This window comes from Oxyura jamaicensis, chromosome 7 (assembly GCF_011077185.1).
Source record: "Oxyura jamaicensis isolate SHBP4307 breed ruddy duck chromosome 7, BPBGC_Ojam_1.0, whole genome shotgun sequence".
Lineage (NCBI taxonomy): Eukaryota > Metazoa > Chordata > Aves > Anseriformes > Anatidae > Oxyura > Oxyura jamaicensis.
Genome location: NC_048899.1, coordinates 10072419 through 10095297, shown reverse-complemented (window position 1 = coordinate 10095297; position 22879 = coordinate 10072419). Strand labels below are relative to the sequence as shown.

Below are 22879 nucleotides of genomic sequence, written 5' to 3'. Positions count from 1 at the left end.
CAAACTCAGGTTCATACTCCACACTAACAAATGAACTGTGTACCCCCCAAGCTCAGACCCTGTGTCTATTTCAGATTGCTGAATGTATTATATAATTCCAGTTGCCTCTTCTGTCATCATACTATGCCTGTACTGTCTCAGCTCTCCCAAATATTCCTCTCTGCAGCCACAAAAGAAAGGTCATTATCTTTGCTTTCAGTGCTGATTGCATGAATTACTTGCAACGTGTCCTTCTGAAAATGGGGCTGGTGACTTCTCAGATGTGTTTGTCTGAACTCCTAGTTCAAACCACTTTGTTAGGTGTTCAAATTTCAGCTGTGGTAGCATCATGCTAGCTATTTTGAATTTCTAATGAACAAAATACATGCAGATTCAAATCTGCAGATCTTTCATCAACCAGAATGTTCTCAGTAGTTACATGTGTTTACTACCTCAACCTGCTGGACACTGCAACCTGTCTGTATACTCGTACACAAAAGAGCAAAGCCACAGAAACAGGTGGAAGCTCTGAGAATGAAGACCAAATTGATAGTAATCAGGGGAATGCATGTCAGAGAGAGAAAAACAGAACCCATGTGTTACTAGGGTAACAGAGTCCATATGGAGATCAGAAAATAGTATGTATAAACAGAGGATGGATTTTAGAGAACAACATATTGAGTGATCTCAGCAAATGACCAGTGAAGTCAAAAAGAGGATGGGCTGATGTAAGAGGTTAACTCGCTCACCCTGTTGGGCAGTTTAGCTCATCAATAAAGCTGGTAGTGTCACATTTGTTAACTGCTTGTGAGGACTAAACACATCCATAGGTATACCTCCTTACTAAAAAGAATTGTCATCCTTAGCTAAGGCCTTCTTCTCAGGAGCTGAATTATTAGATCTAATATTATCAGTAATAAGGGCCTAACTCATGTTTTTGCTAACTAAAAGCAGAAATCCCAGTCAAACTTCTTAGAATTGGACTGTAGCTAAGACTTACCTCCCATGTTAACGAGAGACGGCTCACGGCAACATTACTCAGTCCCATAATGATAGCAAAAAAGGAATTCAGATTTTTGTATTCTTTACAGCTGAAACACAAAGTTTTAAGTTGTATGCATCAGTCAGAGTGGAAGTACACAAGAAAACCTAAAGAACCATGCCATGCCATGCAGCATAAATTAATGCCATGCAGCATAAAATTGACTGGAGTCTGGCAGCCCCGGCCAGCAGGTCTGCAATGCACCGCTTCGCCGATGTGCGAGTAATTCACCACGCTCTGGAGGTTCCTTCCCCCTCCCACTTAAAATGACCTCCTGCTTCTACTTCACTGGGTGCCAGCTTCTGCAAGGTCATTAAAGGAGTCTTTGAAGTTCCTCCCCACCCGGAAGAACAGTCCTGAATCTGGGCCCAATTCAGTCCCAGAGAATACCAGTGGAAGCAACTGGTTTACAACCCCATTCGCTGAAGAACTTGCTGACAGCTTCTGAACAGTTACTGAATGCTGGAAGCGGTCCCTAGGAGATCTTCATTGCAGTTTACAGGGGCACTGAGCCTTTTTAAAGAGAAGACCAGCTGTCTAGAGATGCCTGTGTGTCAGTGACATCTCGACGTGTATGATTTCTAAATAGTACTTGTGTTTTCTGTAACTCTTTAGGATGCTTCAAACAACAGCCATTTGCTACCAGCATCATTTAAAGAGGTCCAGGGCAGTAGGAGCTCTAGGTCAGCCTTTATCCTTAATGCAAATGAGAATTTGTGTCTCCAATAAGGAAAAACTGGAAAATGTAACTGAGTATTATGGTAGATCCAATACACTGTGTACAGGAGCTGACAAAATGGAGCTCTGACAGAAGCAGCCCATACAACTGCTCAGCTGTGACTGCATTGCATGGCTCATTGACTCAATGGGGAGGGAAGAGAGAGAATAAAGCCTCATAAATCTGTCTTGCTAGGTTCCTGCAAATTATTTGCTATTTTTCACAACTAATTTCCAAGATCTGTTTTCAGAACCTCAGCCTCTACTTCTTCCACTGTTTACCAATAAAAAATCCACAAGATTCAAGCTACATTTCTCATATGGATTTTTTTATTCATTGCTAGAACTCTTAGCTCCTCTGAGGCATCCTCAGCTCAAGATAAAATTAGTACAATCATCACATGCTACCGTCCGACTCCGTAATTGCCACATCACCTTATTGTTATTCTTTTCTTTCTGTCCCTCTGTTTCACCAGACTCTATGTATTGAGGGGGTGAGTCCTTTAGATCTGGGCCTCACTTGTGTCTGCACTGTGTGAACACTGAGCGTATGAAAAAATCATCTCTCCCCATCTGATGGTCTGCCTGTTGGAGACTGCAGCACCCTCAGATCTTCTGGCAGAGCTGCTCATAAAAATTCTCCCACATCAGATTAGGGCCAGTGAGCAAGGTTAGCGAAGATAAGCTGAAATGCTAAAGCTACCCCAGCTTATTCAGACTAGAGCAGGTCAGGGAGTGCCTTGTTAGTGGATCTGAGGGGAAATAAGGATGAAAAGCAACCAGGAAAGGCTGTCAGTGATAACCTCTTCCCCAGCCACAACTAAATCCAGAAAGGAATATATGTCCACAGCTTGCGACATCGAGAATGAATTGTGGCACGGTAAAAATAATTAGCACGCATCAGTGGTGCTCAAACATAGTAGGCAGCTGCAAATGCATCTGCAATATGTAATTTGAATCTATCTTTCATTTTAAAAAGGATAAGTTTGCTAAATACTCTGTTAAGCAAGGCAATTTGACTAAGTCCCTGTTAAAATCAGTCTAGATATAAGGCTTTATACACCAAATATTCAGTAAACTCTACAAACTCTACACTGAATAGCTCAGTTCCAAATAGAGGAACACTGTAATGAGAAACAGTGCTGTGTGGCTCCACTGGCAGCAGTGCATATATTCTGCCTGCAAAATGTCAGGAAGTGAATTACCCAAAGTATCACGGTGTGTTTGGAGCAGATGTCCCTCGACCTCCCATTAAGGTCTGTATTGGAACAAATTTCTCTTTAGTGTGAACAGTCAACACACACATAAACACATGCTTTTGTCTCCAACACAAACATGGTTAAAATCTCTCTGTACTTACACGAGCATATTAATCTTGGTATTTCCTCTGTACACAGGCACTCTCTTCAAAAATTTCCTAGAGGCTCCTTGGGCTTATAGCATACACTTGTGTATGGAAAGAATGATTCTCAAAAACTAAGTGAAAGCGTCTGAGTGTAGTGATGCACAGGAAGGTTTCTAAATAGCCTGTGGGTATAACTGCAGAGAGGAAATATATACAGCGTTTGTGGATACCCATAAAGGTATGCACAAGTACTTCCTAGAAGGCCTTTAATATTATGCAATTAATATGGGAAGAACAGGAAATGTAGTTCGCTTCTGCCCTTTGTTTCCAAATTTGATACTACAATGGCTGGAGGAAAGAGGTGAACCTTCACATCCTTTCCCAGAAAATGCAAAGGCAAAAACAGCTCCTGGAACTGAAAGCACACGTGCACAGCACTTGGAGCCAGCACTTGGCCTTGTGCTTGCCCACACAGACAGGCCACACACATCACAGGGTGCACTGGGTGGCAGATACAAAGTGATGTGCCTCCTGCAACGCTGTCTGAGCCCCAGAATTGAAACAGGGTTCTCAGTAACTGCTATCTTTGAAAACTGGTACGTGCAAGGCATCTGGTTACCACCAGTCATGCGAGATTAATCGTGCAGCACCGAGCTGTCCTGAACACTCTTCTAATCAGTCTAGTACTTCTAGGTAGGGTAAAGTTCTCATTAGGTCTCAAGGATCTTCACAAGCAAAACTTCCCCACAGATCTTGCTTCGAGGCCTGGGCCCCCATCTTTTGATCCAATTCCTCGTCTTTTTCTCCCCTCCAACGTGGGTGCGCGGTGTTTGTGTTACCGCACGCTATAGCACCTGTTACCATGGCAGCACTGCGCCGAGGGCAGGAGCCTGGCAAAACTTCCCAGCGGCTGCAATTAAACCTGCCTGCTTGCTTTGTACTTAGGAAAATCTTGTGCTTTGGCTTTCTCTGCACTTAGGAGACAAAGAGGACTCGGCAGAGCAGACCGCTTTTAGCTGTTTATTTTTAGCATTGTAGTGATACCAGAAACATGGACGTAAACAGGGGGTTGTCAAGCTGTTGTAAATAGCATAGGGCTAAACCCATGACACTGAGGAACCCACTGACTAGGGCGGCTTATTAAGGAGATATTTAACTGTAATTTTTAAGATACTTGATTTCAAGTGTTTATGGAAATTACCACTGTATCTTAATTTACCACGTTTCAACATTTTCCCATTTCATGCCTCCGAGCCCAGAGCAGCCCCCGGCTCGCCTGTGAGCGGGTGCCAGTGCCCTCTCCTGGACACAGCCCGCCAGGCCGCCGCTGCCTTCCCGATTTTGCTCTGAGGGGTGAGATAATGGCATATGTGGCACACGTATTTTTAGACGCTAAAGAGGTAAATTCCGCCCTCTGTTCTGAAAAGAAACCCGATCCTGCGTGCTATATCTTGAAATTCGCCAGCTCTCTCCAACGGGAGGGCTCGAGGCCGTTCCCAGAAGGAAGTCGGGACTCACAGCGCGGGGCCTTCCCGGAGCTGCGAGCGGCGCTCACGCATAGTTTCGGTGTGAGCACTGATTACAGCTATGTGGAGTTATGAACCGAGAGGAGGGAGACATCACAGCTGTCCTGTAATCTCTTCCTTCACACAATTGCATTTAACAATGAAGAAAAAAAAAAAAAAAAAAGTTAAAATTCATGGTGTAACTGTAAGAACGGCTTTGTTCTGTAAGACCACTTAGAGACCTGTATTCACAACACCCAAAGTCTTAGACAAATACTAAAAAAGGCAGCTTCTCAGTATACATCTCAGTGAACTGTTGGTTTAGACGAGTGACAGGTACTGAACATAATACACCATAAACTGAAAAGGAAGGGAGAAGGTAACAGCTATAAAAAAACTGCAGCTATGCAGGGCAGGGGCATGCTCCTGCTCCCACTGATGCATCCATCCCTCAAATCCTGGTCCTTGACTTCAGTGGCAAGGAGCCAAGACCTAAATCTTTAACAGGAAGGCTCCAAAGAGCTTCAGTTCTAATATGAATATAAGAATAGAGCAATAATTTCCTGCTATCCAACCTCAGACCCAACAGTTACTAAGAGAAAAAAGACATTGATATTGTTGCATTTTAAACCAAAAATATTAGAACATTATCAGAAGCAGACTGAAGGTAACATAAGCCTTATTGCCTCTGTACTACATCTCCGTCATTCTCCCACTCAGCTTTCCCATTCAGGACCATTCTCAGAATAGTTTTCCTGAAGAACACCAGAAACACTTCTGTTCTTGTGAAAATTTAGGATCTTTTTTTTTTTTTTTTTCTCATTATATATTAATTCACATACTAGTTTTTGCTAATGTGTGTAAGTATAAATGAAGGATTCGCCTAAACAGCTGAAATGTATTTGCTTACAAATTTGATGTGAAAACATAGCCCTAAGAGCTCAGAGATTTTTAGGAATCAAGGATGAACGAAGAGTAGGGCAGGAAAGAAGAAAAGTATATATTAACAAGCTTCTATACTGCATTATAAGGAAACGGACAGAATTACTGAATAGAGAATATTTTAACCTCTGATGTGTGGCTTCCTGAAAACAAAAAAGGAAGATAACAATCTTACTATATTGAACTTAATTTCCTGCTCACAGATGATTGTATACTTACTGGGCTGCTATCTTAATATACTTCTTTAATAGCTGCACACGCTTGCTGAGTTGAGAGCAAAGACAAATCTCAGTGACCACCCAGAACTGAATTTCATTAAATCTTCTTAAAAATAAGTCCAGGTTTGCTGTGGTCTTTTTAAAATTATGCCTTCCAAAAGTGTGATAGATCAGTTCCAGCTAGGAAAAAGAAAATAGTAGGGTGTTATTTTTTTTTATTATTATTATTATTTTTAAGAAATCTGGTATTTCAGACAGTGGAAAAAAGCTAATAATAACCAGGCAAATTATCTACTTCATACACTAGCTTGAAACTTGCTTTGCAGTTTGCATTTACTGTTGTACAGATGACAAGAAATTACGTTGCAAATCCAATAGTCAATAGCTGAGACATACTAAAAAGCCTAACTGTAGATTATGCATAAATAGTTTAATATCTTGAACAAAACATACTAAAGTAATTCAATAAACAGCACATGTTTGGGAGAAGTTTTATAAGCAAAATGAAAAAATAAAATTAGAGGAAGAACACCTCATACTTTCAAAACTTGTAGGTGGCTTTACTGTAGTATTTTTGAAAATCAAGCTCAGAGAAAGTTTTGCAAATAATGAATTTACAATATAAAACTAAACATTTTCTAACATATTCTAATCTGTTGAATAGATAGATCTTCATACCTCATGCACACAGTTGAAGAGCTCCCAGTCATAAATTGTCATCTGATGAGCTAAGTCTTTGGAGCTCATCAGTTCAAACGTTCCTACTGTACCAGTAGATGGTCCCTCTTGTTCTGGTAATGGCGCCTACAAATAGAAAAATATTTCAGAAATGCTAAATTACATGATTGGTGCTTTTCCTCCTTTTTTTTTTTTTTTTTCTTCTTTTTCCAGTGTGACCATTTCCCTAAGCCTGCTTCTCATACTAAAAGTGAAATTTGCTTTTAACCATAGGCTGGCATTAGGAAGTGAGCCTAAATCAGAATCCACTATGCACAGGATGCTCCAGGAAATTCTGAAAGCTCTTCAGAGGCACTGTAAGGAAATAGACTGTTCTCAGTGTGTTATTTTTAGCATTGTCCTAAAATTTGAAGCCAGAAATAAACATTTTGATGTGTTGTGTTCCCTAAAGTATGCCTATTTGTTTAGAAGTGTAGGTCTGTTCACAAAGCTTTTGTTATTGATTTCCTCTTTCACATACACCAGTAACTAGGTCACAAAGCAAATGCCAAATACTTTTGTAGATTACTGATTCTAATGAAGAGAATTATTACATCTGCTGCTTTTCAGAAATCGGCAGTGATTGCAAGATCTTCTGTTCATTTATAAAAATGCCTTATACTTTCTCTTTGTCACTACCAGGATGCACTATTAGCCATTTGTGACTGCGAAACTCCTAGCTATGCTAATGAAAATTATATACACACAGTCTTATGTGAAAGAATCCTTTATGCCATTCAAGTATAAAATATTTTTGAAAGACATTTCCATACCACCCAATAAAAGAGATGTGATCTACAGTGTTGCACACAAGTAGAACTTATAATAAAGAGATTTAAAACATGACTTGACATCAAGTCACATTTGAAGTAATCTGTTGTGTATATATTAACGGTCAAAGTGTTTGGACCAGCCTGGACTAAATACTAACGAACAACCCTCTTGCAAATTCGAATGCACTCTGAAATACCCTTTGGGAAAATATCAGTAAAGCTTCTCATGAACCCACACTTTAATTGTTTTGTTTCCAGGAGAGGGCAGTATAGTTCACTCACAAGTTTCTTTCTCAATTTCTCATAGGGTCTTTGTTGGATAATTACAGAGCAAGGAATTGTCAACAGGCTCCTTTCTGAGTAGCAACTGAATAGAGTCTGCAAGATTAACAGACCATATTTACATACTGCAACATCAAAAATGAGCTCATTAAATGAATCCCCTTTTATAAAAGAATATTCTATTACCTGTAGAAAAAGGACTGACTGCATTAATACATCAAGTCACTTTCTCAATAATACACAGTATGTAATAGCTTTATTTTTGTTTGAGTTCTTGCTTTGCACTCTCAGGAAAACTTGTATTTCAAATATCACTATAATACAAACTAATTAAAAATAATTAAACTAAACCACAGGTATTATTACCTTCAAAGCTCCATCTACAATTTTAAACATAGTGTATTTAAGCACGGTATTATATATATATAAAAAAATCATGACAGCCATCAATCTTATAACAGCCTGCAGATCCCTATGACCTGGGACTTGCACAAAAACAAAATTTCTTCTGTTAAGATAGAGTATGAATGAAAAGTACACTGGTTTTGTGTAGAAAATCCTAATTTATGGAAATCTGTGGAAAAAGACTTGTTCACAGACTGAAAGAGGGCTTTCTTCCCCTATTTGGAGACAAACACAACATAGCTGTTACCATAACAAACACATATTTTCCAAGGCTAGGAAAGAAGTACTTAGATGTAAACTCATTGCATATTTGCAAATTCGTCTGACCCAGAACAATTTTCACATGGGAATTTCCAAGTGTAATGAGAATAAATGTATCCACGTAGGCAGCAGCCAGGAACTGGAATGTGAAAGGATTAAACTGGGAGGGTGGTAAGGTTATATCATTTTTCAAAGTTATTTATATCTCTTTGAAAAAATGCATTTGATAAGGAGATGTGTTCTGTTGTGCAATGCTGAAAACCTCTTAAAAGGTGCTGAGTGTTCTTCCCTAATTCCTACAGAAGTCAGTCCAGCTGACAAAAACTAGCACAGAGATCCCTGTAGCTTTTGGAGCACTTGACCCAAGGCAGATAGAAAGCACAAGGGAAAAGGCACAGAAAGTCGTGACCATTTTCTGCTATGGGTATGTCCACGCAGATGATGGAAAGCCATATAAAAAGTACCCAACGTACTAATGCAACCCCACTTTAGTGTAGCATGCCCCATGAGGGTATCTATTTGGCAGGATTACTTAAGCTGAAGGGAGCACCAGAATTTAATAAACTGAACAAGAGGTATCTCTGCATGGAACTACAGTAGGCTGTATGTGAATTCCCTGGTTATTAAACTGAAAGCAGCAGCAAAGCACAGATTTTACCATATCTATAAAAGAAATCAGGCATACGTACTAAGTGGCTTGTTAAAAGCATACAGGAGGCTGAAACAAGGCTAGGAGTAACAGAGTTCATGCTGACATGACTTGGCAATGACATTTGTTTTTAATGAAATAAAAGGAACAAAAAGTACAGTCAAATCAAACTCTATAAAAGCAGACCCCATGGAGATTGTTAGAATTACTGTATAAACTGTAAGTACTTATGAGCAATTTTACTTAAGAAAAAACAGACTTTCTAGCAGGAATATTTTCTGTGATTCTAGTTGGAATTATCTGTGATTTTGACATAGTATTTTGTGGGGCTCAGAAAGAAAAGATTTTAAGTAATTTACTGTTGGAATCAAGTCTCCATAATGCTGTAATTGGTAACATCTATCTTCTATAATATATCCTTGTGGCCATGAGGAGATAATTCTGTAATCAGGATTTACTGCATGTCTTAGTGATAATATTCAGCTCTTCCTACATGCTCAGTGCAACACAGAGAATACTGGGATCAACTTCTGTCATGTGGATCAGATGGATTTCTGCTCTAGCTCAGGAAATGATGACATTAACCTGCTTTAATTTCAAGGCTTGTCCCACCAGCACTGTTACAAACCCTTTGTTGTGAATATTTCTACTAGTTTTTACCTAAAGCATTGATAATGCAAAAAATACCAAGCATGCAAATTAACTGAAGAGGTGAACTTCATGAGACCTGCATATATACATACCAGTGAATCAAACTGATCACGTGGGCAAGCAAACAGCCGTCCATTAACACTGAGAGTTGTAAACACTGAAACATCATGAGGTTTGAGCACAACTTTTTCTGTAAACATGAAACAGAAGACTAAATTAGATTAAACGTATGTAGAATTTACAGGATTGACCCTAATAGCTGCACAGATCACTGTTATGGGAACAAATTTTGCACAGAAAACTAATATTCAGGATATAAAATAGATGACAAGAAGGTCCTCTGTTGAAGAAATGTGTCAACAAGCTCAGCCCAAGCCAGTCTCCTACAGAACTGGCATACATAGCTGGAATCCCAGCCCCTCGAACCACACAGGCAGCCTGCACTGCCATCTCTAGGAACTACCCACAAAAGTTTAGCCATAATCAGGGACTCTAGTAATTCTTCTCTGAGCTTTAAGAATGTGGAGAGCTGTTCTTAATAGAAATTTTCTTGAAAGACAACTGCATGGGAAAGTGATGAAATGCAACTGTATTCAAATCTCATTACAACAGTTCTAAAAGAGTGTCACATCGCAGGTAAAGATAATGAAGTAACTTACAAAAATCTCTATCATGGGGAGAAAGATTTGGCTGTCAGTAAATCTGACAATACAAAAATGCTGCAACTGCAAAAAGTAGAGCTGCCTGGTGTCAGTTCTCAGGAAGTAAATGCTTTTAGCAGTCATCACTGCTTGCAAAAATGCCTTCCAGTAGAGCTCTCATTAGCTGTGTGTGCCCCCACACATTCATACTCAACTAAAGCACTTCAACAACACCAATTCTTCAGCAGAATCCACCTTGCAGTCAGTCACTCTCCCATTTCCACGGTGTATAGTGGGGGACTGACTCCTGACCCTTTGCCAACACTGCCTCAGTGGGCTTCGTACTAAGATGTTCAGTAGTGGTTTACATGGACAGAGCTGTCAGAATGGTAGTGACCACTACAGGAATATTAGCACTTCAACATTTTCTGATGTCACTGATTCATACATCTAACTTGACATTATCCATGCTTACCTCATATTCCTGTTGTTAAAAAGCTTGAATGTCCTACAGTAAAGGGAACTTGAAGTAGTTCTGCTCTGTAACAGGCAGATACACAAGCATCTCCATTTTCCCTGTATGACATGTGAGCTCCAGTCTGTGCCTGAAGTGGGGAAAGGACTTGCCTCTAAGCTGGCTTGTACTAGCTGAACATGCGCATGGATATAAAAGCCGTGACTGAATTCATCTTGCTTATGAATTCCACCTGACCTGCTGCTTCACTTGGAGAAATGCTTAAGATGATGCAAATACAGTACCTCCTCCTGAACTCATCTTTACTATGATGAGGCCTTCTCCAGAACCCAGCTTATCTGCTACAGCGCTGATCACTTCCTTCACAGATGAAGACACTGGTACACGGATTGTGGTATAAGTTTGGTCTATGCAGTACACTTTAAAAAGAACTGAAAAAAAAAAAAAAAGATTGTTCTATGTATGCCACAGGTAACAACCACAGAGATGTTATTGTACAAACTATTTTCTCTTCAGTAACCATTGTTCACAAGTGAAAGAAATAAAGCAACAATAAATCATTATTACTGTTTTGATAACTCCCCCTTCCTCAGGTGTTCTACAATTTCTAGCATAGAAATCTTTGACTTCTTAGAGCTTTTAGTAAGCCATGAAGTACTAGTGTTTTAATATTATTATACTGTTTATGGATGACAATTTCATCTGGCACTTTGTCATGTCCCAGACATTATAGTATTTTAAATAAACAGTTGCTTTCAAGAGTCAGGAAAACTAGCTTCAAACTCTTATTACAGGAAAGTACTTTGATATTACAAAATGAATTTTAAAATAAAGTTCTGGTTACAGTCAGAACTTCAATCAAACCGTGCTGCACCCATTGTTTTACATGCAAGTATGTAATTGCTGACTCAAGATTGTTGCAGACAGTGAAGAAAAATATCCTAACTTGAGTGCATAGTACACATTAGCTCCCAGACTAATACGTGAACTCAGGTCTCTGACTGCCTAGAAATCAATATGATAGTACATTAGTGTGCAAAAAGCAACCAGCTCAGAGTGGCATGAATTTAAGACAGAAGTTAGCAAAATACCCCTTGGGCTCAGCTGTCAAGCCAAGCTAAGCAGCGCCTGGGGTTATAGCTGTTTTCAAGGTTCAGTTTGCTGCCTGCCCTTCGAACAAGGTGCAGCCATATGAAAGCAGCAGTTACTTCAAGACCATGCAAACAGGAGAAGTAGTACTTCCATGGCTTTATCAGCTATTTCGCTCTTTGTAGACCTAGAAGAAACACTGATAGGAACAATGGGAGCTGCATGCATGGCAAGATTTCTGCTGTTCATATACAGATACTTCCTGCTTTTGAAATGGCTCTTTCTGTGGTTTGCTTTATGCCAACAGCATTCTCAGGTAAAAGACTTTGCATTTTGTTCCCTATTTTTACCATTGTACAGTAGCAAGAGCTATCCTTTAACATCAAGCACCTTGAAGCAGAGGTTATTTTCTGTGATGAAGATGCAGCAAAACAACCATTGAGAGACTGGACCAGGCAGTTGCAAAGGAATCTGCAGATTTATGAATTTTAAGGAACATATCTGTTTATTTACAATGACTAGATCTCATCAGCAGAGTTCAGGATTTTGTTGACATGGCAGCGTTTTTTTCCTACATGAAGTAAAGTACAAAATGAAAAGCCACTGCAACTGAAAATGATAGTCTGACACACTGCTGTAAATTTTACCTTGATCTCTTCTCATGGAGTCAAACTATAGCAATAGGGCAAGGCAGCAGATTCTGTTTTCTAGGCTGTGCGCCACAGCGCAGAGATCCAGGGCATGATTATCTGCTCCACTCATATCTCACAAAGGAGCATTTCTGGTGAAACAGCTGTACATGTTACCTCAAACTATGCAGAAGGGAAAGAGGCTCACACGTGACCTTCAGCAACAAATATACACTGCACTGCCATCATCTATCTGCTCTGTGCTGGTGCAGCCTCACCTCAAGTACTGCCTGGAGTTTTAGGTGCCACAATATCAGAAACACTTAAAACTATTAGAGACTGTCCAAAGGAGGGTTATGATGATAGTGAAGGGTCTAGAGGTGAAGACGTATGAGGAGTGGCTAAAGTTACTTGGTTTGTTCAGCCCAGAGGAGACGGAGGGAAGCTTCCTCATGAGGGGAGCAGAAGGGCAGGTGCTGATCTCTTCCTCCCTGGTGACCAGTGATAGGATTCAAGAGAACAGCATGCAGCAGGGAAGCTGCATCAGGGGAGGTTCAGGCTGGGTATTAGGAAGAAGTTCTTCACTTAGAAGGCTGTTGGGCACTGGAACAGGCTCCCCAGGGAAGCAGTCATGGCACCGAGCCTGACAGAGAGCAAGAAGTGTTTTGACAACCCTCTCAGACATATGGTCTAGTTTTTGGGTGGTTCTTTGTGGAGCCAGGAGTTGGACTTGATGATCCTTGTGGGCCCCTTCCAACTTAAGATGTTCTATGATTCTATGATACCTGCATGGACACTGTCCGTACTGGTTCTTACCTGTTTTGTTCATCCCCTGTTTTAAAGGTTGTTACAACTTCCTCTGAGGAAGCACAGTGTTTGGAAAAAACACTGGGAAAAAAACAGGAGTACTTCAAAACGATGGAAAATGTTGGGTTAGCAAAAACAAAGCTTGCTTCAGGCTAGGCTTCAAAACTGTTGGTACTTTTGTTTATTTTTAGACCATTTGTTTTCAGAGAACCAACTTTACTACAAATCCCAGTGGCTCAAGAAAACTTTGCAGAGAAAGAACTCACCTTCATCACTGCCCCTGATAGGCTGGCGTTTCTGTGCTCTGTCATCACTTGTGTTAAACAGCTGCAGAAGAACTTTGTGCTGAAAATTAATCATCAGGATTCACATTATAGCAAGAATAAACATTATGGGTAGAACTGAATTACAACCAATCGACGGCAGCAAGAAGGGTAGCAATGTAAAATTTCACACAATTCTAAAAGCTATTTCTCAATGTGTTGTTTTAATATATCCAAAATTACTAAAGAGAAGATTGTTATAGGTTTGCTGTGCTAAAGCTTTCACTTTAGAAAATGGGCAAATACATTCTTACCTTCTTTTGTGGTGCTTTAGGTTCTTCAGAACTATAAAAAGGTAAAACATGGAATATATCATTAGTTATTACCTGAAAGAGTTTGTGCACAAAACCACCTAAAGAACATAGACCACTTGTCAAACTACAGTATCAACACATTTATCAAGGCTGGGAAAATACTAACAAGCATCCAGTTTAGTTTCAGTGGTTTATACATCATTTCTTATTCCTCCTGTCAATCCCTTTATGAGAGAGTTTGGTGTTTGCAAGAACAATATGGAAAGAGAGGGTCACAGACATTCATCCAAGCAAGTCTGCATGCAAACATTCAGTGACTGAGCGCCATTCACAAAACACAATTTTAATAGATATAAGAAATAATTTTTCTTCATCTATTTACTGAGAAAAAGAAGAAAGGGTAAGAAGAAAATAAGAAAAATTTGTGCTTACACTTGCTTTACAATTTTCTCTAGCTCTGGAAGTTGTTCCTTTAGTGCTGCAATCATTCTAGTATCATCTGATACAGATACATAAAATTCCTGTAAATGACACAGCATAGTCTTTAAATAACTATAGGGGTAAATGAGCAGTACTAAGGATAGAGGATTATGACATGACATCTGATAGTTTAATGATTATAAAGAATGTTAATCTGCAGAGATGAAGACATGCTGGGCCCAACCCTCTATTACTTCTACTTGGTGATCTCCAGCTGATTTAAAGCATGAGTTACACATGCAGAATGGAAGACTGATGAGAGGTGGAAGACAGAAGTGTTTTCTTAAGCTTACTGTGCAACTACTGACTGCTTGTTCAAATACTGCATTTTAGATTATCAAAGAGAAAAACAAGAGAATTCACAATTAATCTGCCACAACAGTGTTTTTTTTTTTTTACCGACTGCTGTTGTAGTCAAGTAATTTTGTTTAAAACCAGTCTATTATCACTATTACTGCTATTTTTAACCATGAAACCAATTTCTTTGCTTTTTCTTGAAAACAACAACACAACAAAACCCAACAGACTTGACCACGCTTGCCACTACAAATCCATCTCCCATCTCATCTGCAATTTCTCTGAATGTACTATTTTCAATCACAGCTTAGAATTCCTCTCCTCCAGCACTATCCTGGATCTTTTCCTCTCTGGCTTCTATCCCACATTCCATTTTTCTCTGAGGTGCCCAGTGATCTCTTAGGCAAAACTTAGAACCAGTGTACCATACACATTCTCTATGATGTAGAGCACTGGAAACTTAAAATCTTTCCACAGTTACTTGGTAGATATTTTTCAGTACAATGGTACAATGGTTCCTTCATACCTCCAGAAAGGCCATTGCTGCTTCATCTTCTTGCAGTAGATCTCCATATAGAGCAGCCCACTGGAGAACCAATCGAATGACTCGCCTTTTGTTGTTGAGGGCATAATCCATTTTCTCTTGCTCTGTACCCTGGGAAGGCTGGGCGTGATAGGTGCCGTGGTGTCAAGGAAAACACTCAGTGGTTGAAAGTATCAAAACCAGTATGAATTCACAAACAACTGATTTCCAAAAAAAACACTTTCAGGGCGTTCAAACATAACTTCCCAATACACACTTTTGATTTCTGTCTGTTGCTAGCATAAAGATTTGTGAACCTCTCATGTTCATATTAAAAAGTAAAAAGACAGCAAAGTCACTACAGAGTGTAGGAATAATCGCAATTCTACCACAGAGGCAGTTGCTGTAGAGGAGCAGAACAGAAATGACACTTGGAACAACAGAGAATAGGATATTCCTCTTTGTTCTTTGGAAACAGTGGCAGAAAAACGACTACTTGTGCTTATAAACAATTCCAGTCTTCTGTTTGTGAGGAAGGCTACTGGAATGAACCACCACCCTTACTGCTTTTATTTACAGAAGCTACCGTAAGCCAAGGTGAACCTCAGTCCCGTTATGGTAGGAGAACCTGAAAGATTACACTCTAAACTGGCTGCACAGACATGGGATGAGAAAACAAATTCTAGAGTAGCCTCATTTTATATATGAGGAAATCAAAAGATTCCTCTCTATCAAATATAGCATATCTGGGAGGCAATTCTTTGTGACAGTTATTTTGTGATGAACTATGAGAAGAAGTGAGAAACATTTCATTAACCTTTTTCATGTAGAAGCATCAACGTTACAAAATATGCAGATAGAAAAAAAGTACAATTTATTCAAAGGAAGGAAACAAGAAACAAGAAAAAAGTACAGGCACAAATGAACTGCAAGTATGCCCTGTTTCTACAAGCACTTCTAAGTATAGAGCATCTCAGTCGTCTAACTGAAGCTATAATTTTAAAAGCTCTGGTCACTTAAAGATCTGTGCTGACATCTCTATTAAATCAGTGAAAAAGCAGACTGAAGAGCTGAACGTGGACTTTGGACTGTGTTTTCAGATAAGGGGAGGAAGGTACAAACGATTCAACTATAACTCAGTTATATTAGTTTTCTGCACTTAGTCATTCAGTGTTGCTTTATTTTTATAGACAAAGAGAACTACTACTACTACAAAGAGAACAAAAAAAGGTGTTTATAACCTAGGGCTTTCTTCTAAACTCTGAATTACGTTCTGTAAGCAAAGGCATTACCAAGTTTTTAGTTGGTTGGTTGTCTTTTTGTGTGTGTGTGTGTGTTGTTTTAAATATAATTCATTTCTACTTTCCTCTCAAGGTCTCTATTTCCAATCACTCTTACAGTAATCCCGCCAATTTAGAACAAAAAACTGCTGCTGAGGGTATCTGCTGCTCTTAGAAAGTCCATGATGGGCAATAAGCTGAGTTAATTTCAGTTGTTAACTATGCAAAAATTAAGAAGAACCCACAGCAGAAATGGCATATGGTAATTTGTGTACCTCTTCACAGAGGTTAACAATGTATACTTAAACCATTTCCCAATAATCTGGCGACTGAGTGTGAAGTAAGCACAGAATGAGTGCACAGAAAAGTCCAGCATCCTTTCAAGCTGCACTTTTAGTTGCTAGAACATAATATTTTAAAATACTAATTAGAAATCAAAATGATCTAAAATACATATTTTAAGCTTCTCATTTAGAATTATAAGATCTCTCTCCTTTTTTTTTTTTTTTTTCTAACAAATATTAACTCACTTTATACGAAAAAAATGTTATGGGAAAAATGTATCTATTAACTCACGCTTTTCAAATGATCCTCCTGCCCAAAATCCCTGCAGAGATACAGCACACTAACAGGGTTACTGGGGCACTCACTTGACTGACAAACTTAGAAATCTGCATTTTAATTTCATTCAGAAAGGTTTCAAATGACTAGGGAACTAAACATGTCAGTACATTTATGGAAGTAACCAAGTCAAAGGGTCGTATGAAATAAATAATATATTGTAAGCTCTGTGCTCTGATGTCTCAGGGAGCAAGTTTAATATTCCACTGAGTCATTTTTCTCATGCCATTTTTACATTTCAAACACTGCAATTATTTCATGTATTTTTACTTTCTTAATAACTGACTCACCGCAGGCACTGGTAATTTTTCTGTATTTGCTGCTCATTTATATTAATTGCTCTTTTATTAACATTATCACGGGGAAAGTCAATGAAGGGTTCTCCCATTTTTATGGGACCTACAGGATGCAGATTCACTGTGGATGGCAATCAGAAGTAAAATATCATGTATTCTTGCAATAAGTGTCAGATAATTGTAAAATATTTATCAACACCAACACAGTTAGAGTTCAATATATATATTTCTAATTCTGTCTAATATATGCTAGGAAATGGAATCAATTCTGAAGTCTGCTCTTCGCAGCATGGGAACATTTAACTAGATTGGGAGCTGTGTGAAATCAGCACCCATTACTACAGTGGAATGCAAGCTATCTGGCTGGCATGATGGTAAGTGACATTCACAAAACATTCATAAGGAAACAAGCTAAAGAACTATTGTCCACAGAGAGCTAAAGAAGAGTTTACAAATTGAAAGCATTTAGACAGTAGCCCTTTAAAGATGAAAACCTATACACATGCTCACGGACTTGCAATATCCCAAGAGTACTATCCTATAGGGCACTTTTGGACATGTTACTCTGTATCAAATTTTATTTGGGGATTTATCCTGCCTCCTGACAACTGCAGCTCTGAGAACTTGTCCATTTCTATCTTTGTGAAGTAGAGAGAGAAACAGGGATCTTGGACTAACAGATAAGATGTGTGCCTATTATGTGATCCAGAACAGGGGAGCATGTCCTTTGCTTTCCTATTATTAAAAAAAAAAAAAAAAAAAAAAAAAAAAAGTATGTGATTCTTTAATATTGCAGGGTCAATATGCTTTAATGATAAAATAGAGGTGTGTCAAGGGACAGCATGGCATAAGTACCGAGTCCTGAGCAACAAGTAATGTTATTTAACAAAAATGGTGCAGATGTCCATTCCTTTCAGCCTTAAAGAACATACAGATGACCAAACACTGCTGTAAAGAAAGAGAAAAAAAATAATTTATACCCTGTACTATGCTTGAAAGCACTACAGTGGTCTAGCTCTACTCATACCTGCATGCTGCCAGCTAAAATAGGATCCTAAGTGGGTGTAAGAAAACAGACTTTTATTGATTCAAAATTGGGAGCTGGAGCAAAAACAGTGTCTCTCACTGAATCACCTTTCTTATTTTTCTTTTACCATTTTAATTTCCTCACTGAGCATAAGTAATCTGTCCTTAGTCTCACAGCACCACCAAGCATTTTTGTACAGTGATTTTGCTCAAAAAAGATGAGCTTTGTTAGCAACCTTTCAACTCTAACAATAAATTTCAATGGTACAATCAACAGAGCACAGTTTGATTTTCCATATTCAGAATGGACCAAATAAACAATAATTCAGCTCTAGGAAAAGCTGACACTAAAGCAGTGGGATACCAGTTACTTCCAGCCCTCCTCCTCCTCCTCTCTGAAAAGGAATTAGCGTGATGCCTGCCATGACCCACTTAAGTAGTATATCGGTCTTAGCCTCTCTGGAATAGATTTTATAATCTATGCATACACATAAGCGACACTATCACTTTTACCTTCAGAAAAGCTTTTCCGCTATAAACAATGAGGTATGATTTGCTTATGCATCTGATTTTCCCAGTTATTGGATATCAAAGGTATACTGTTATAACAAAGGACAGACAAGCCTGAGTCTCTAATGCACTGATTGAATAATACGAGCTAGATAAATCTGAAAAAAAAAAAGAAAGTGCTGTCCTTTCTTTCCTCCTTAAAGCTGTCAGCAACAGCATTTCATAATAATTTTGATATCTAAAACTATGTGGTTTTGGAAAATGTGTTTGTTGCAGGTGTATGAACAATTTTCTGTAGACCAGTTTTGTGGGTCCAAAGGTTTTCAAAACAATTACTGTCCTTGCTAGGAGTAACACAAATAGATTCTTAAGCTTGCCAGACAAGGACACGATGCTCTATTTTGTGGTTTCAAGGTGTTAGCTTTCCCAGATGTCACTCGCCCTGCTGAGCTTCAAGAAAAGCACACTTTCACATCAATCTGATTCTAAAAAAATAAATAGGGAATTGAAGTTACACCTCTTGTCAGAAATCTATAAAACAGAAAACATCATATGTTTATTTAATGCTCCCAATCACTTGATTCCATCAAGTCACTACACACGAGGACAACTTTTCAGTCCCCCACAGCTCCCTGAACTAAACGACCTGCCAGTAGCTGACTGATGGACATTTCATACACGCCTTCTACAAAACATGCAGACAGTATGAGAATCACCCACAACTCTTGATGTTATCCAACTGTAAGTTTTTTTTTTAATTTTTTTCCCTCCTAGGTATTCACATGCAATCCAAGTTTCTTGCAGTTTGTTAAAATTTCCAATAGACTATTATTATTATTGTTCATAGGTGTATTATGACAGTTCCTACGAACTACTTACTCATTGGTCTCCTAGTTCAGGCACCCTTCTTGAAGCACTTTGCAGCTTGTAATCTATAAAATGGACCATTAAAATAATCAAAACATAGTGATCTTCGCTAAAATCTAGATGCTATGGTTCAGCAAAAATCAAAAAAAGAAAAGACACAGGAGGGGTAATCCAAATTTTTATGTAATTTCGCTTATAGAATTATAGAATCATTTGGGTTGGAAGGGATCTTAAAGATCATCTGGTTCCAATCTCTCTGCCATGGGCAGGAGACCTTCCACTAGACCAGGTTGCTCAAAGCTGGGTCCAACCTGGCCTTGAACACCTATCTGGTGAAGGTTTCTTTTCCCAGGACAGATACTATTATCATGCTCCAGGACTGCATCTCACAAGGGGTTTACTCTAACCATTTCAGTGTTGTTGAGCTAGGGACTGGCTGTTAGTCAGACATTGAGAACCTACCCACAAGGCACAGCCTCCATGAAATAAGATTTAATTCTTGAGAGAGAAAAGCTCCTGTCCCATCACTGTTAGGCAAAGTTGTAAAAGGGACGCAACTTTGTCATTACAAAAGGATATTGTGCCATCAAGGCTGGGCAGAGCTGACTATTTGGCATAAAAACACAGTGCATCATTATAAAATCATTTAAAGCAGAATCTGTGAAAAGAGAAGAAAGAAAACAAGAAATTAAGCCACTGCAAACATTTTGGGGACCACAAGGATGAGGCTTCTTTCAGCTAAAAGACCTTATTAGCCCTCTGCAGATAATAAAGGAGTCTTTTGCACTTTGTTTGTATGTATTAAGTATGAAAATGTGAATGAACAAATATGAGATGAAATATTAACCTTTTATTCTTGTCTACATAGATTTTACTGCACTTATGTTAAGAAGCAGTTTGTGTCAAAGGAAAATTTGGCACAGCTAACAAAAACAAACAAACAAACAAACAACCTCTGTACAGAAGTGAAATATTTGGGTATATTTCTCCTCTAATAATGTAGAGATCTTAGCATAAGAAGTATCAGGCCTGCCACGCCTGAGTATCTAAGAACTGCTGCTGCAGCTTTAGGGAACTGGAATATTAAGCAGCACATTTAGTATGTACTATGTAGAAGGCAAACAATTCAATTCTTTGCTGATTTCCTAACAATAAGCAGAAGACCTAACAAATTTAAATGAATGGTCAAATTTCTGTTTTTATTTTGATTCAAAAGTATCACTGCTGCTACATTAAATTAAAATGTATGTGGACAAAATGATTTGGTAGTACTTATATTTTATCTGACAACAGGAAAAGCTCTTTTTTCACTTAATGTGATGTGTGTTAGCGCTAGTGTAAATCCCAGGTTTGCCTTATCTTTGTACTTGTAACAACAAGAAGGATTTATCCAGCCTGGCTGCAGAGGCCAGTATAAACTTTATTTTACTTTTAAACTTTCAAGTCTTACATGGAATCATTGAGAAACAATAAACACGGTACTCTGGGGTATCAATATTACAGTGCAACTTTTGAGATAAGAGAAATATATAAAAACACTGTAAGTAAGTGATGTGAGAGAAAATACGGTGATATGAGTTAACCTAGTATTACATCATTGCTTCACTGTAATTCATGTTTGAGAATATCTCTAAGTTGACAAAGCACCACCAAAATGGTGGGACTTTTTATTTACATAATATACCAGACAAAGTGAATTTTAACTGTTCTTAAATTAAGGTACTGCATAAAGCAAAAATTAGAATTTCTAGTTCTCTGAGCTCCTATATTCTAAAAATAGCTTAGTTTGTGAATTGTGCCATTTTTGTCCCATTGGATGATCAGGGGCTAAGTTTGAAAAGATTTCAAAAACAATTCCATTTAGAAACATATATAACACATTCGTAGTATGAATAGTGAACTTGCCATTATATACTTGCATGTTTAAAGAACAACATTCTGTTTGTAATCATAACAATTAGGCACCTATGGAAAGGTTCATTTTTATTCTTAAAAGTGATTAATACACACAGTGTAAAAGGATTTCTGTAATCTTTCAATTCTTTCACCATTTATGGCCCACTATCCAGTACTCTGAGCTCAGTAAAAAATTTGTTGTGGACCGTTTAGGAACACCTTAGAATATATATTTCTTAGACATCTGTAATGTCAAAAAACTTGCTAAAGCAATATCCTTTAGCTTGATGTAAAAGTCTCTGCATCACTTTATCATAAGTAGGAGGATTTTTTGTGCCTAATTTTTTTTTTCCTAAATTACTAAGTGACAGTAAATCAGTAAATATCTATAACCTTAGATGTAAATTGGCTGTTCTCCCTATGCAAATGAAAAGCAGCCTATTAAGTGCAGCTGCAGCAACCTGCATTCTTGGGACTTAGCCCAGAGTGCACATACTCATTTGAGTAAGAAGTCTTCTTTCCCTGCACATGGGAAAGTTATCACAAACAAGTAATTTAAATGCAATGTGATATGGGTATGAAAATTTGGGAAAACATATCTTCACATAATACAAGGGCTGGAGGAATCAAGCTAGTTCACGGTATTAAGTGACAACCAGAACAGTAAGTATGAGTACCGTTACCATCTGGTGGTTAATGCATGCTCTTTCCTGGCATTATGGTCGTGCCTATCTGAAGTTCTGACTAGTGGTCTGGCACCTTTTGAGATTCTGCTGTTCTACTCTGAACCAGCAGTATGAATACAACAGAGCAGGCTAGGAGGACTGGATTGTTGTCTCTAATCCTAAATTTCCTATGTTTTCTTAAGGCTGGAAGGCTCTACTTCTGGCAAAAACTACCACCAGATGCTTTTCAAAACAACACATTGCAGCGTATCCACAGCTTGCTCTATATGCAGTAATAATAATGACACAGCTTTTATCATGTACCTGTTGCTTCATTTAAAGTTGCTTCAAGGCGCATAGTTTCTAGAAAGTGCTCTAAAATTTTTTCTGGGGTTCCTGACATCACAATATACCTGGGGGAGGGAAAGGAGCAGTTAGCGTCTCATAGGCAAAATGACAAATCAAGAAAAAACTGCATACCAGTGAGAAGACAAGGAGTACTAATTGCAAATACCTACTTGCACCAGAATCTCTGTGTGTCTTAGGATGAAACCACTCACAATCTTTGTTACCCCCTGTGAAATGTATTGCAATGACACTCTCCACCCTATCCAGGGAGGGGGAGATGACAGACAGCCCCCTCCCTGTACAAGTACTCCAATATAACATCACCACAGTTACACTGCAATCAACAGAGCTGCGCTGGTGTAAACC

General features: G+C 38.6%; 1 protein-coding gene across 5 annotated transcripts in view; it reads right to left on the bottom strand.

Annotated features, from left to right (window-relative positions):
• Nucleotides 1-22879, bottom strand: part of RAPGEF4 (Rap guanine nucleotide exchange factor 4) — a 148188-nt gene that overhangs the window by 13577 nt on the left and 111732 nt on the right. For all 5 annotated transcript variants that reach the window (XM_035332469.1, XM_035332470.1, XM_035332472.1 and 2 more), the window contains 11 exons: nucleotides 22490-22578; nucleotides 20184-20262; nucleotides 15008-15158; nucleotides 14137-14225; nucleotides 13705-13735; nucleotides 13394-13472; nucleotides 10887-11033; nucleotides 9579-9676; nucleotides 6427-6552; nucleotides 5750-5928; nucleotides 980-1070 (listed from right to left, as the gene is read on the bottom strand). In XM_035332469.1, the coding sequence (XP_035188360.1) occupies nucleotides 980-1070; nucleotides 5750-5928; nucleotides 6427-6552; nucleotides 9579-9676; nucleotides 10887-11033; nucleotides 13394-13472; nucleotides 13705-13735; nucleotides 14137-14225; nucleotides 15008-15158; nucleotides 20184-20262; nucleotides 22490-22578 (1159 nt within the window). The remainder of the gene's footprint in view (nucleotides 1-979; nucleotides 1071-5749; nucleotides 5929-6426; nucleotides 6553-9578; nucleotides 9677-10886; nucleotides 11034-13393; nucleotides 13473-13704; nucleotides 13736-14136; nucleotides 14226-15007; nucleotides 15159-20183; nucleotides 20263-22489; nucleotides 22579-22879) is intronic.